General features: G+C 38.9%; 1 protein-coding gene across 3 annotated transcripts in view; it reads right to left on the bottom strand.

The window, feature by feature from the left end:
- LOC131968169 (limbin-like) overlaps window positions 1-14,739 on the bottom strand; it is a 29,514-nt gene that overhangs the window by 13,843 nt on the left and 932 nt on the right. For all 3 annotated transcript variants that reach the window (XR_009394024.1, XM_059328925.1, XM_059328926.1), the window contains 15 exons: window positions 14,096-14,174; window positions 12,981-13,159; window positions 11,608-11,664; window positions 11,274-11,460; window positions 11,056-11,156; window positions 10,661-10,726; window positions 10,419-10,553; window positions 9,973-10,112; window positions 8,221-8,545; window positions 6,883-7,122; window positions 6,114-6,289; window positions 4,668-4,827; window positions 3,798-3,974; window positions 2,727-3,040; window positions 105-279 (listed from right to left, as the gene is read on the bottom strand). Coding sequence is in view for 2 of the 3 variants with exons in the window: in XM_059328925.1 (XP_059184908.1) it covers window positions 105-279; window positions 2,727-3,040; window positions 3,798-3,974; window positions 4,668-4,827; window positions 6,114-6,289; window positions 6,883-7,122; window positions 8,221-8,545; window positions 9,973-10,112; window positions 10,419-10,553; window positions 10,661-10,726; window positions 11,056-11,156; window positions 11,274-11,460; window positions 11,608-11,664; window positions 12,981-13,159; window positions 14,096-14,174 (2,511 nt within the window). In the remaining variant the exon portion in view is untranslated. The remainder of the gene's footprint in view (window positions 1-104; window positions 280-2,726; window positions 3,041-3,797; window positions 3,975-4,667; window positions 4,828-6,113; window positions 6,290-6,882; window positions 7,123-8,220; window positions 8,546-9,972; window positions 10,113-10,418; window positions 10,554-10,660; window positions 10,727-11,055; window positions 11,157-11,273; window positions 11,461-11,607; window positions 11,665-12,980; window positions 13,160-14,095; window positions 14,175-14,739) is intronic.

Raw genomic sequence — 14,739 nt, 5'->3', positions numbered from 1 at the left:
ATTGAAAAAATTCTGTATCAGGCCTTGCACCCCACGCTGCTTGTGTCAGGTGGATTTTTTAGAAAAGTAACAACTGAATCAATAATTTAAGGTTATGTGTTCACCATTTGTTGCTCGCTCTCCTTTCTCCAAGCTGCCAGAGCGGTGTGGAGTTTGGTTCTGGAGACGGCGTGGGGCAGCACCAGACAGCGATCCATCACAGACAGACACTTCTGAAACTCTAGTTTCATCCTGAGCCAGTCGTCTTCAGACAGAGTCAGCTGGGACGCACACAAACAGCTGGACAAGAAGGAGAAAAACACGACAGATAAAGACACAGGGCTACCACGATGATAATTTGTATTTACTTGAGTAAAAGCAGCAATATCAAATAATAAAAATACTGTTACAAGTAAAGTTCTCATTCAAAGTGTTGCTTGAGTAAAGGTACAAAATCAATGGCCTTAACATATACTTAAAGTACCAAAGTAAAAGTATATATATATATGCAGAAAGGGGCATTTCAGGATTATGTATTTTATTACTGTGTACAATATCGGTATATACTCATGCAATTGATAAAGGTGAAGCTAGTCTTTAACACCTACAGTAGTGTTCAAAAATAATAGCAGTCCAATGTGACTAACCAGATCAATCCAGGTTTTTAGTATATTTTTTATTGCTACATGGCAAACAAGGTACCAGTAGGTGCAGTAGAATCAGAGTGAGAATCTACTGCACCTACTGGTACCTTGTTTGCCATGTAGCAATAAAAAATATACCAAAAACCTGGATTAATCTGGTTAGTCACTTTGGACTGCTATTATTTTAACGCTACTGTATATACTAAATAATAATCAAAATGTGCGAAGTGTCTAGTAATTTAATCATCAATCATCAATTAAATGTAGTGTAGTACAAAGTACAATACTTGTCTCCAAAATGGATTGGAGTAGATGTATAAAGAAGCAAAGAACGGAAAGAGTTAAATAAAATACAAGTAGCTCAAAAACTACAGTGCTTGAGTAAATGTATTTAGTTACAGCCTTCCATTAGTCCTGTGTAATTATTGCTTGTTAATCTTTTTTTCAATCCACACAAGTTCTTATTGCAGGGAGAGTTTGGTATCAAAGACCGTGTTTACACGAGATCAGGTGGTGCTGTGATTAACTGTAGGGTCATCATTTCACAGCAGCTAGACAAGAAAAGACGAATGGACTGTGTGCTGGAGCTTGTCACAGGAAATGTGCTATGTAAGGGTAAGTGATGTTTTTCAGTTTTTTTACCCTCATAGTTTTCAAAACTTTCTTGTACCAAAGTTGTTTTTGGCCCCCTTCTCACAGCAGCGATGTTTACTGTACTCTCTAACCAACTTCCTGGTTAAGTGATCGGCCGGCGCAGCATGACGTCGGGCTGTTTCTCTCCAAAAGTCGAGTCTGTTTTAACTTTGCAGCCACAGGCCGCTGTGCTTTTTTCTTTTGGCATTCGGCACCACAGAACCAAACGCACAACCCCAATACAAATGAATGGGAATACTTAGGTTTTTCACTGCACTGCCAAATATGTTCTGAACACATCTCAATACCACCTGACGTCCTAAAAACACATAATCCGGACAGTGCTCATATTTGTCTTGATTATCTATCTGACTCACCCAGACAATCCACAACTAATAGGAGTACACGCAGAAAAAAAACGTTCCTTTGAATCCCCTGAAATTAAATTAATTCTGTAACTGCCATTCTAACTCGGGTCGCAGGGGCTGGAGACAATCCCAGATGACACTGGGTGAGAGACTGGGTACAGCTTGGACAGGTCTCCAGACTATCACAGGGCTGAAGAATAGAGAGAGAAAACCACTCATGCTCTCCTTCACACTTATGGGAAATTTTTAGTTACCAATTAAAGCTAAGCTGCATGTATTTGGACTGTGGAAGGAAGCTGGAGGACCCGGAAAGAACCCACGCTGACAAGGGGAGAACATCACATTCCACACAGAAAAGACCCAAGTTGGGTTTGAACCCAGAACCCTCTTGCTGAGTGTTACGTGCCAGAGGACTGTTTGTGTGTGTGTTTCTGCCTCTCCTCCTCCCCCCTCCTTCTGTGTCCTTCCAGGTGCTAACCAGCTGATTGGATCCACCTGGAGAGCTGATTTCCACCTGTGGAGCTGGCCAATCAGAGGTGGTGTGTTCAGCCTGAAATAGGACCATTCTGAGGATCACGGAAGCCATCTTGTTTTTGTGGTGTCTCTGTCTGTGAGACTTGTTTTTGTGTGCTTTGACATTTAAAATTCGACTTGTTAGTGCTGTTTGTTGTGGTGAGGTTGGGACTAGGTAAGTTGGGGGTACCCTGTACATTTTGCATCACGTAGGTTATTCTCTGTTACTCCATTAGGTTATTGGTTGTGCCACCCCTGTATTGTTTTGAAAGCCTTTTTTTAGATAAATTGGGTAGGCCTTTTGTTTGTTTGTTTTTCTTCACAGCTAGTTTAGATAGGCCTTGTTTTGTTAGATTTGTTTCAACTTTCATCACTTGTCTCATCCTCCCCCACCTTAGTGTGTCTTTCAGTGGTTTTTGTAAAATAAATCATCATTGTTCATATCACCTTTGACTTTGTCTAATTTTCTGATTGTTATGTTATTGTGTGCTGGCTGGGTTTAGTCAGTGGATGTAACACTGAGGCAAAAGGGACTACACCATGAAAATGCCATGACAAATGAAATGTCCAGTGTTATTCTATCACTGACCTGAAGAAAGCTCTGCAGTGCGCCCTGAGCTCCCTCTGCTCCTGCAGCTCTCTCTCCATGGCGTCCCGCAGAGCCTCTCTGGTGCTGCTGAGGGTGCGTAAGGCGGCCTTGCCTTCCTGGTGCAACCTTTCCTGGCCCTGCAGGAGAGCGCCTGCTCCTTGTCCCTGCGCTTGTCCTGGTCCTGACTCTGGTTCCACCTGCAGCAGGGAGCGTTGTTGCGCCCCTGGAGGCAAGAGTGTTAGCAGGGCCTGGGTTGCAGAGGGCTGGATGGCTTTGACTTCAGTTATGGCGCCTTGGATCACACGCATAGTCACCTAGAAAACAAATACATGATCAAGACAGGGAATAAATCAAACTTAACCCTCTATGGTACGCATTATGATGGAGTTAAGAAAAAAATGTTTGGAGTGTTTTTTTGTCTTAAAATAGACTAAATAAACATAATTTGAAGATTTTTTTTATAATTCTTTTCTTTTAAAAAGTTTTTTGGGTTTGTTGCCTGTAGACAACATTGTACCATAATGGTGCACAAGAGAAAAAGAACATTTTTAAAAGTAATTTTAACATAATTTATTTAATAAACATTATAAAAGGAACTTTTTTAAACGGTTTCTTGTCTGAATGTTGCCTGTAGGAAACATTGAAATGAATGTCTTGAACAGTCTAAGTGTATGAAACTATCAGAAAGGAAGGTTTATTCACCTATTAGTAGGAACATTTTTTCCAGATGGAAAAGGGCCAGAAAATTACGTTTTGAGTCACTTTGGCGCAAAATGGCAAAGCTGTTTCCTTTGGAAAAGTCTGCAAAGAAGTGTTTCAATATGGCCGCCTGGAGGTCATGTGACAAATTAAAGCATTGCTATTGGTTCCCTATACTCTTCCCTCTTTTTTAAAGTATGGCATCACTCAAAAAGATGCATTGTAGAAATTTGACAAGCCAAAAATGGGGATGTTGCCTGAGGGAAACACCGTACCATAGAGGGTTAATCAGTGGGATGTTTGAGCGTTTTTATGCATCTATCAGAGTGACTAGATCAAGAATGTTCCTTATGTGTACTGTTAGAGTGGCACCTTGCGGATGTCAGCAGCAGCCTCCTCATCCAGGTTGTTGATGAGCTCTGCTAGCTCCAGACTTTGAGCTGTCAGTAAGTTCTGCCAGCAGTGCAGGTGCTGAGCCACATCTATCCTTCCCTCCAGGCCTTTGGACAGACCTGACAGATCCCTCTGTCTCTGTTTGTGGATGTGCAGCTGGAGAGCAGGAAGCAGGATTAAAAGGGGTATATAAGGACTGAGATGAACAGGTTTTGTGGTATCAATCCATCATGTACACTACCGGTCAAAAGTTTTAGAACACCCCAATTTTTCCAGTTTTTTATTGAAATTCAAGCAGTTCAAGTCAAATGAACAGGTAAACAGGAAAGGGTACAAAGGTAAGTGGTGAACTGCCAGAGGTAAATAAAAAAAAAAGGTAAGCTTAACCAAAACTGAAAAATAATGTACATTTCAGAATTATACAAGTAGGCCTTTTTTCAGGGAACAAGAAATGGGTTAACAACTTAACTCTATGGAGTCTTGGGCTATTTTGACCATTTTTTAATTCTTTTCATGTCTTTGTAAGTCATTTTGTGTCTTTTTGGGTCATTTTGTGTCTTTTTTTAGTCATTTTGTGTCTTTTTTTGGTCATTTTGTGTCTTTTTTTAGTCCTTTAGTCGAACATAAAATGTGATTTTGAATCTTTTTTTTACTTTCAAAACACTATCATGCTCAATAAAGAATTTTAAATGTTGCAAATGTGCATTCATTTCAGAGTACACTGAGACATTAAACTGCATAATTTTCAATTCAATTCTGGAAAAGTTGGTGTGTTCTAAAACTTTTGACCGGTAGTGTATATATAATGCAGGTGTGGAATAAAATCCTGAATATGCATGATTTCCTCACCATGTCAGAGATGAGCTCCCGCCTCTTCTTAATCAGTCCACAGCGCATAGCTCTCCTTTCTTGGCTCAGTGCCTCATCGAGTCTCTGCCTCACCATCACCAGCTCTTTCTGGGCCTTCTCCTGTAGCTGGTCTATCTGCTCTGCAGGCACAAAGCTCCCTCTGGTGGAGAGATGATAGCATGCCAGGTCAAACACAACTCGAACACAGCTTACATGCAAGCCTTTTCCATATGCAGGTGCTAGCTTGGCTTGACTCATTTAACTCTGCACATCAGCCCAGCACAAAAGGGATTCACATCTCTATTACGACAGGGCTACACACTGTTTTTAAATGATGGCACATGGGCTGGATATACTTTGTGGTAACAGGAATACCTGTAAAATTGTAGATAAACACAATTAATTTCCTATAAATTCTTTGCAATAAAAGTCCAGCATTATTTTGTGATATGAAATGTTTTATCGTGAAGCCGCAAAATCAGATGTTTTTATCTGTAGCAACTTAACACAACTCCTGAAAGAGAAACAGGAAAATATATTTCAAAAAAAGAGATTCAGTTAAACTACAAAGGGACTAAGAGCTGAGCACAAAGGCTTTTAAAAATCTCTCTCTTTCTCTCTCCCTGTTCACCTGCTTAGACATGAATTTAATCTCACAGCACATGCTTGGAGGTGGGTTACTTGCCGCATTTAAAAAAGGTAATGAAAACACAAATCCAGTGCCATTAGAAAGCTTTTCTGTAAATTGTGGATGCTTAGGGATGCCTACAAGGTTAAACAGGTAACAAAGGCAGTTTGTAGCATTTTCTGTAAAAAGGCCAGGAAAATATAGCTTTTTTATTTGTAAAAATGTACAGTACAGGCCAAAAGTTTGGACACACACCTACTCATTCAATGTGTTTTTCTTTATTTTCATGACTATTTACATTGTAGATTCTCACTGAAGGCATCAAAACTATGAATAAACACATATGTAATTATGTACTTAACAAAAAAAATGTGAAATAACTGAAAACATGTCTTGTATTTTAGATTCCTCAAAGTAACCACCCTTTGCTTACTAGAATATAAGACATGTTTTCAGTTATTTCACACTTTTTTGTTAAGCACATAATTCCATATGTGTTTATTCATCGTTTTGATGAATCTATAATGTAAATAGTCATGAAAATAAAGGAAACACATTGAATGAGAAGGCGTGTCCAAACTTTTGGCCTGTACTGTATATGTAGAGTATTTTGTAATGCCTGCATGCTCACTTTCATTTTCTGAGACCTTTTTTTACAAATCTATATTTCTATTACATATTTTGCATCACAAAAGAAACACTTCAGATTAAATTATTTTAAATTCATACTGCAACCTCACACGGCTACATTTATAATGTAGGGTAGTGTGCAACTAGATGTAAAATGACCATCGCTGGTAACTACAGTAGGCCCCAACCTCCTGATGTGAGTGAACCAACTGTCCAGATTGTTGGAGGTGCTGGAGAAGCTGCCAGAAATCAGGCTGTTGAGGCTGTGAAGGCTGTGCACCAAGAACTTCCTCTGTGCATGGCGTTCAGCGAGCACATATCGCTGGTTGGCCAGGACCACATCAAGCACTTCTTCTAGCTGATCCTGGACAGAAAAGAGAAGGATATGTCTTTTAAATGTTCCCTTCAGGTACTAATTAACACAAATATATATACAGTACAGGCCAAAAGTTTGGACACACCCATCTCATTCAATGCGTTTTTCTTTATTTTCATGACTATTTACATTGTAGATTCTCACTGAAGGCATCAAAACTATGAATAAACACAGATGGAATTATGTACTTAACAAAAAAAGTGTGAAATAACTGAAAACATGTCTTGTATTTTAGATTCCTCAAAGTAACCACCCTTTGCTTACTAGAATATAAGACATGTTTTCAGTGATTTCACACTTTTTTGTTAAGTACATACTTCCACATGTGTTCATTAATAGTTTTGATGAATTTACAATGTCAATAGTCATGAAAATAAAGGAAAAACATTGAATGAGAAGGTGTGTCCAAACTTTTGGCCTGTACTGTACATAGCTGAAGAGAAAAAGTAAAAAAAAACAACAAATAAATGGAAAATGCTTTGTTGAGTGGTCTAAAACTCAAATTACACATTCACAATAATTTCATTCAAATGGTTAATTTTAATGTGTCACAACTTTGAAAGCAAATTTTGGATGCTCACTTGACAGGCAAAGTAATCATGCTGAAGACTCTTGGCTGTACTCTTCTCCAGCTCTCCCATCCTGGTAGCCTCCTCCAGTTCTTCAGAGAAGATCTTGTGCAGCTCCACTCGGCGCCACTCGATGATCTGCCTCTGGACCTTGGCTGAGGCCTCTTCATGTCGCACCAACAGGATGCGTTGGAGCTGACTCTGGCTCAGCTTGTGAAGCTTCTCCAGGAGGACACTGCAGTGGAGGAGCTCCTAGCAACATTACAAAATGAGGTTTACAGTTAAGTGATAGAACGTAATGAACTAAGGGTAAAGACACCTGGAATGTTACTTCCTTAACCCATTGACGCCGGGAAAGCATTACCGCATTTCTACCATTAAAACCGGGAGCGCTGTTGCGTCACTCTGCCATTAAGGCCGGGACAGCGGATATGTAATTTTGTAGTATTTGTATTTTTTCCACCTATTTTCGGTCTCTTGGCCAATGAAATGCATCAGAACATGATCAGAATACATGCGGGAGTGTCGCAATGCAACATGGGACTTTTCCAGAACTTATAAATCATGACGGAAGACGACTATAGCGGAGGAGCTCAGCAGGAAGTGACGGAAGAGATCTGATGAAAACAGCGCCGATCATTTTATTGCTGATCCGGACTTTGAACCCTCGGAACCAATCGACCGGCATTTATGGATGAGGAATATGTTTTTAGACGACATATTTTCACCAAAGAACAGACAGATTTGTGGCCATCTGGAGATAATAATAACATTATTAATAATATATTAATATTAATAATAATAATAGGCTTTGATTGTGATGATATAAGAAATCATGACTGTTTATGTCTTATATTACTTTATGCGTCGTTGAGTACCCTGAAAAGTGCAATATATAAAATGTATTATTATTATTTATTATTATTATTATGATAATTATTATTATTGTGATATTTTTTTTTTATTACAGTAGGCTAATGAGAACTATGTCTTGTTCTTCCAGTGGTCATATCATGTTTGGGCATGTATTAGTATTATGCATAGGATTTATATTCAGTCAAATGTAACATTTGCTGAGTTTGTTGATTTAAAAAAAAAAACTTTATTGAAGGTTTGGACAAATAAACTCAACTTCGTATGAAAGCCACAGGTATAAGCTCTCAAATACTTTTTGAATTTCATTTCTATCTGCTACAGAGGCTGAAAAATCTATTATTTAGTAGGTGTTGAATTTCCAGAAAAACGTAAAAAAGGTTTTAGGGGGTCATTTGAAAATCGCCCATAGGTTTTCCAGGCATTTTTTCCCAGGCCCTTTAGGCCTTAGAGGGTTAACCAATGACTTTTTATTACCCGTTGGTCTGCATGTTGACACAGCAACTCAGCCTGGGCCTTCTCAGCAGCTTCTCTGCGGTGCTCTGCTTCCATTTCTTCTCGAGTCTCCAGGTTACATCGGGCAGCTAGAGCAGCCATGCGGGCCCCTCGCTCCTCCTTCAGCCGGCCCTCCATACCAAGCATCTGTCCATGGAGCACATTTAGGAGCCTCTGTTGGGCCTGGGCGCTGGCCTGGCCCCGGGAACGCAGGCTATACAGCAGGGAAGACATCACGTCCTTGTAGATCTGAATCCGGGCGGCCTCCAGGTTATTGGTGGCATGCAGCAGTGTGGACATTTCAAGGCTTAAATGGATAAAATGCAGGATAAGCAGGGTAAGTAAGCAGGACATGTACTATTAAAAAAAAGCTGCTACCATTCATTGTTCCTGTTGAATGTGATAATAATGTGAGACATTTATGGCAATAAAAATGTAAAATTAGAACATACCACATTAAGAGAAGGAATTAAATATTATAATAGTTACTGATTGGGAAAAAATATCTGAATGGTAAGCAGTCTGCGAAGCCCTTTGAGGCAAATCTGTGATTTGTGATTTTGGCCTATATAAATAAAATTGATTTGATTAAGCAAGATAAGGAGTGTTTCATTGTAACAATGAGCATAACTGGTCTATTTAATACATTATATACAGTCATGGCCAAAAATATTGGCACCCCTGCACTTCTGTCAGATAATGCACCATTTCTCCCAGAAAATTGTTGCAATTGCAAATGCTTTGTTATTCACATGTTTATTTCTTTTGTTTGCATTGGAACAACACAAGAAAAGCAGAGAAAAAAAAGCCAAATCTGATCATTCCACACAGAACTCCAAAAATGGACTGGACAAAATTATTGGCACCCTCATCTTAATATTTGGTAGCACACCCTTTGGAAAAAATAACTGAAATCAATCATTTCCTGTAACCATCAATGAGTTTCTTACACCTTTCTACTGGAATTTTGGACCACTCTTCTTTTGCCAACTGTTCCAAGTCTCAGATTTGAAGGCTGCCTTCTCCCTCTTCTGCTGTTTTAAGATCTCTCCACAGGTGTTCTATGGGATTTAGATCTGGACTCATTGCTGGACACTTCAGAAGTCTCCAGTGCTTATCTTCAACCATTTCTGGGTGCTTTTGAAGTGTGCTTTGGGTCATTAACCTGCTGGAAGACCCATGACCTCTGACGGAGACCCAGCTTTCTGACACTGGGCCCTACATTGCACCCCAAAATTCTTTGGTAGTCTTCAGATTTCATGATGCCATGCACACAGTCAAGGCATCCAGTGCCAGAAGCAGCAAAGCAACCCCAAAACATCTGTGAACCTCCACCATGTTTGACCGTAGGGACTGTGTTCTTTTCTTTGAAGGCCTCATCTTTTCATTTTCCGTAAACAGTACAATGATGTGCTTTACCAAAAAGCTCTACTTTGGTCTTATCTGTCCACAGGACGTTCTCCCAGAATGACAAACAAAAGCAATAAACATGTGAACACCAAAGCATTTGTAATTGCAACAATTGTCTGGGAGAAGTGGTGCATTATCTGGCAGAAGTGCAGGGGTGCCAATATTTTTGGCCATGACTGTATAAAATACCTTTTGTCCACAAGCAGTGAGGGTCTAAACTGCCCAATTATTCCATTTGGTGTCAATTTCGATCATAATTGTGTCTTTCAGGGACATCAAGATTTACAGGGAGATATTTCATTCCTCCTTGACTCGTCTACTCACTTCTCCAAAGCCTGGTTCATGTTCTGGTGGTCCTCCAGCACCATGGTGTCCACCATCTTGTCTTCAAATGCAGCCTCGTCTTTTACAGCCTCAGTTATGTTACAGTCTGCATCATCTGGGTCTGAATCACCTCGATTTCTCTGCAGCAAGAAAATATATTCACAGTGATTTAACATATGCCATAACTGGAAACCTAAAACAACAAAGAGAAAACAGTTCTTTAAAAGAACAGAAAAGAAGAAAAGAAGCAGTGTTGAAACATGCCTTGTACTGTATAGATTGGTTGGACAAAATATCACTCGTCTGTTAAAAGAAAAAGTATCAACAATATTTTTGATAACATTTACAAACACAAATATAAAGCATATGTAATTAACAAGTTAATTAGGTTTCATTAACAGCTTGTCATTACGCTTCACTAAAACAACACTTTGAATTTGTGATACCATTTGCTGTAGAAGGTTCAGTCTGGTTCTGAGTCCGATCAGGTTCATGGCCAGAAACCCCAGTGACAGCAGCACCAGCGTCACAAAGAAGCCAGCAACAAATCCAGCAAAATGGACCCCATGGTTAGGATAGATCTAATATGTTGGGAAACAGACTTCTCATCAACTCAATTCTGCAAACACAACAGGTAATGCTTAAAGTTGCAGGCATGTTTCCATTTCAGTAACTGTCCACATCTTACCCTGTCAGTGGAATTCACCCTCAAGGTTAGGTTAGCTGTTAATGGACCAAACATACTGACATCATTCTGTGGAGTCAAGAAAACAACAGTAAAAATATTCTTATCATACTTAAAATACTAACGTGGTAAAGATTAACCCATTGAGGCCTGAAAAATCGCTGGGCGATTTTAAAATAAGCCTCTAATTTTCTGGAAAAAAAAGTGTCAACTCTTCTACTAAATAATAGATTTTTCAGCCTCTGTAGCAGATAGAAATGAAATTCAAAAAGTATTTGAGAGCTTATACAAATACTACAAAACGACGTATCCGCTTTCCAGGCTTCAATGGGTTAAGAACAGAGTAACTATTATTGTTGCCATTTTACTACAAAGTTATCAATCTTATCAAAAAATACCTGTGAGGCGTTGGAGAAGGTGAGAAAAGCTGGAAGGTCCAGGACTTCACTCTTATGACTCCTTATGTGAGCGGTATAGTTGACAACAACTTTGGATCCAGCTAGAGAAGTAAAATCAATATTACGTTATTTATTTTGGATGCAGCATGAAGGAAAAAAAAAGAGCCAGACATGTTTGGTAGCATCATATTTTAAAACAAATTGACTCTCAGACATACCAGACAGTGAATCAATGGCAAACGTCTGGTAGCCTCTTTCCACCACTCTGCCTTCGGATTTAAGGGGTACTATTCCAGAGATGGAGTCCCTGATAGCCACCTGAGACAGGTTGGTGCCACCTACTGGGCCCATGTTGTGAATCTGCAGGAAGAAAGTCAGCTGAGGAGGGTCTGTGTCCAGCGTCACCTGGGGACCAAATGAGCAGCAGGATGAGTATGAGTCACTGAACGTACTTCAGCATGTTCATTTGTGGTTTGAAATTTGTCCAACAAAATATGCTGTAAGTAAATGCTCAGACACAAGATGAGCTGTACAACAGTTATGTAAATGTACCTGTGCACACTTGTGAAATTTGACCCCAAATGCTGATGGAGGTGCCACACTCTGAACCTGCAGAAATATCCAAAACACTGTATACTTAGTTCCTTCAAACATGAAAATTCTTCTTAACGCAACATTATAAAAAAAAAGCATGGGAATGGGATGTAAAAGAAAGTAATGATGAACAGTTTGTTTGGTATGTGTATGTACAGTCATGGCCAAAAATATTGGCACCCCTGCTCTTCTGCCAGATAATGCACCACTTCTCCCAGACAATTGTTGCAATTACAAATGCTTTGGTGTTCACATGTTTATTGCTTTTGTTTGTCATTCTGGGAGAACGTCCTGTGGACAGATGAGACCAAAGTAGAGCTTTTTGGTAAAGCATATCATTGTACTGTTTACGGAAAATGAAAAGATGAGGCCTTCAAAGAAAAGAACACGGTCCCTATGAACAAACATGGTGGAGGTTCACAGATGTTTTGGGGTTGCTTTGCTGCTTCTGGCACTGGATGCCTTGACTGTGTGCATGGCATCATGAAATCTGAAGACAACCAAAGAATTTTGGGGCGCAATGTAGGGCCCAGTGTCAGAAAGCTGGGTCTCCGTCAGAGGTCATGGGTCTTCCAGCAGGACAATGACCCAAAGCACACTTCAAAAGCACCCAGAAATGGTTTAAGAAAAGTGCTGGAGAGTTCTGAAGTGGCCAGCAATGAGTCCAGATCTAAATCTCATAGAACACCTGTGGAGAGATCTCAAAACATCAGTTGGGAGAAGGCACCCTTCAAATCTGAGACCTGGAGCAGTTGGCAAAAGAAGAGTGGTACAAAATTCCAGTAGAAAGGTGTAAGAAACTCATTGATGGTTACAGGAAGCGATTGATTTCAGTTACTTTTTCCAAAGGGTGTGCTACCAAATATTAATTTGAGGGTGCCAATAATTTTGTCCAGTCCATTTTTGGAGTTTTGTGTGAAATGATCAGATTTGGCTTTTTTCTCTCTGCTTTTTTTGTGTTGTTCCAATGCAAACAAAATAAATAAACATGTGAATACCAAAGCATTTGCAATTGCAACAATTTTCTGGGATACACCAGCATTATCTGACAGAAGTGCAGGGGTGCCAATATTTTTTGGCCATGACTGTATGAACAAAATGGTATTTCATAAAATCTTATTTTCAAAACAGCCAGTACCCGACAGTAAAACAAGAGAAGAATCTATTCAATAGAAGTATAGAAAAAAAAAGTTTATTCAGTGCAAAAGTACCAAAAAATTTTGAAAGTTAACTGAAGTAAAGAATCTCATTAATTAACTACATCTACTTAGTGGCTAAAAAGTAAATGAGTACAATGACTGAGGCGACCTAAACAGCTCTTAGAAACACACCTGAGGCAGAGTGAGGGCTGGATTGTATCTGGTGAGTGTGCTTCTGCGGCTCCGGAGGTGCAAGATGTTTGACATGTAGGCAAGTGGTGTGTAAAAAGAGTGTCCCCATGGACCAGCAGGAGCTGAAGAAGAGAGAAGACCCTGTGTAGACACCCTGGGCCCATTGATTTCCATCGTACCTGTCAGGTTACATATTGGGTGTTTGAACAGTCAGTTACGAAGACTGCAATTAACAGTAAATGAATGTACCTAGAAATGTGCAAAAATATTAAGGTTTTGTATTTACCACTATACTGTATAACAATAATAATAATATATTTGCAACCAAAAAATGCTCTCAACTTTACAACATCTGTACATGTACAGCACTGGGGAACAACAGACAGTAATTACCCAACAGGGACTTAAATGTAAAACTTTTCAGCTGGGTTTCACACATTGACTGTATAAAAGGTTTTGAACAGAAATTAGTTGTGGTATTGTTGTATTGCAAGGTTATTATAGTTAACGAAAACTAACGAAATAACGAAAACTAGAATTGAAAAGACATTTTCGTTAACTGAGTTTTTAAAAAACGATAACTAACTGAAACTGTATTGTGTGGTTACAAAACTAACTAAAACTAACTAAAATTATAGTGAAAATGTCCTTAGTTTTCGTTTTTGTCAACTTTTTTCATTCATAATTCAGTGTTTCTATTTGAACATGCAGGAACACATAGTAAATATGTTTACTGAGACTGAGATGTCTACACTAGAACCAAAATTCAAAACACCTGGAACTGTAAGAGTTAATAACCTTATTGGGGCTGAGATGATAAACCAAAGGAAATAAAGGAAACATTTATGATGACCTCTTTGAATCTGGCACCCAACACATAGCCCATTACAAAAAAACTAAAACTAACACTAAAACTAATAAAAACTAAACTAAGCATTTTCAAAAACTAAAAACTAAACTAAAACTAGAAAACTCACTCTAAAAACTAACTAAAACTAACTGAATTTGAAGACAAAAATTCACAACGAAATTAAAACTAAAACTAATGAAAAATCCAAAACTATTATAACCTTGTTGTATTGTTTAAGTATAGAAATAACAAAAAAAGGACAAACCATCCATCCTAGGCGACATCTGCTCTGCAGATTCCCCACCAGGGTCATGATATTGCATTACACGGATACTGAAGAGGCTCTGGCAATGGAAAAGAGTAATCATTATTGTACAAATGGCTTTCACCACTGTCATAGACAGCCTATAGACCAACAAAGGGGACTTCTCAAAGCCAAAGCAACATTTGTTATAGGCCTGATTACATATCGTCACACTGTTAAAATAATCGGCTATGTCATTTTTTGTCAAAATTGTTTTTTTTTGCCTAAATCATCTCCCCATGATGCCAGCCACCTATGGTAAAATCACCTCCATCCTCAGTTGATCAGATCATGTGATTTTACCCCTTTAAGATCACTTCTTTGACAATTTGCCACATTCATAGGCATCAGATAAGAACCCAGCAAAGAAGAGCTAGAGGGAGAATGTTTAGTTATCAGTTTAGTTTATCAGTGTTTTATTTTTGACACTAATATTGGTAACACTTTATTTTGAAGGTGTCTACATAAGAGTGACATGAGCGTGTCATAAACATGACATGGGATGTGTCATGAACATTAATGACACTTTGAAGTAACATTAATGCTCATGATACTTGTAATGTCATGTTTCTGACAGGCTTCTGTGACTCTTATGTAGACACCTT

The sequence above is a fragment of the Centropristis striata genome, chromosome 3 (assembly GCF_030273125.1).
Source record: "Centropristis striata isolate RG_2023a ecotype Rhode Island chromosome 3, C.striata_1.0, whole genome shotgun sequence".
Classification (NCBI taxonomy): Eukaryota; Metazoa; Chordata; class Actinopteri; order Perciformes; family Serranidae; genus Centropristis; species Centropristis striata.
This window is presented reverse-complemented; position numbering and strand designations above follow the sequence as displayed.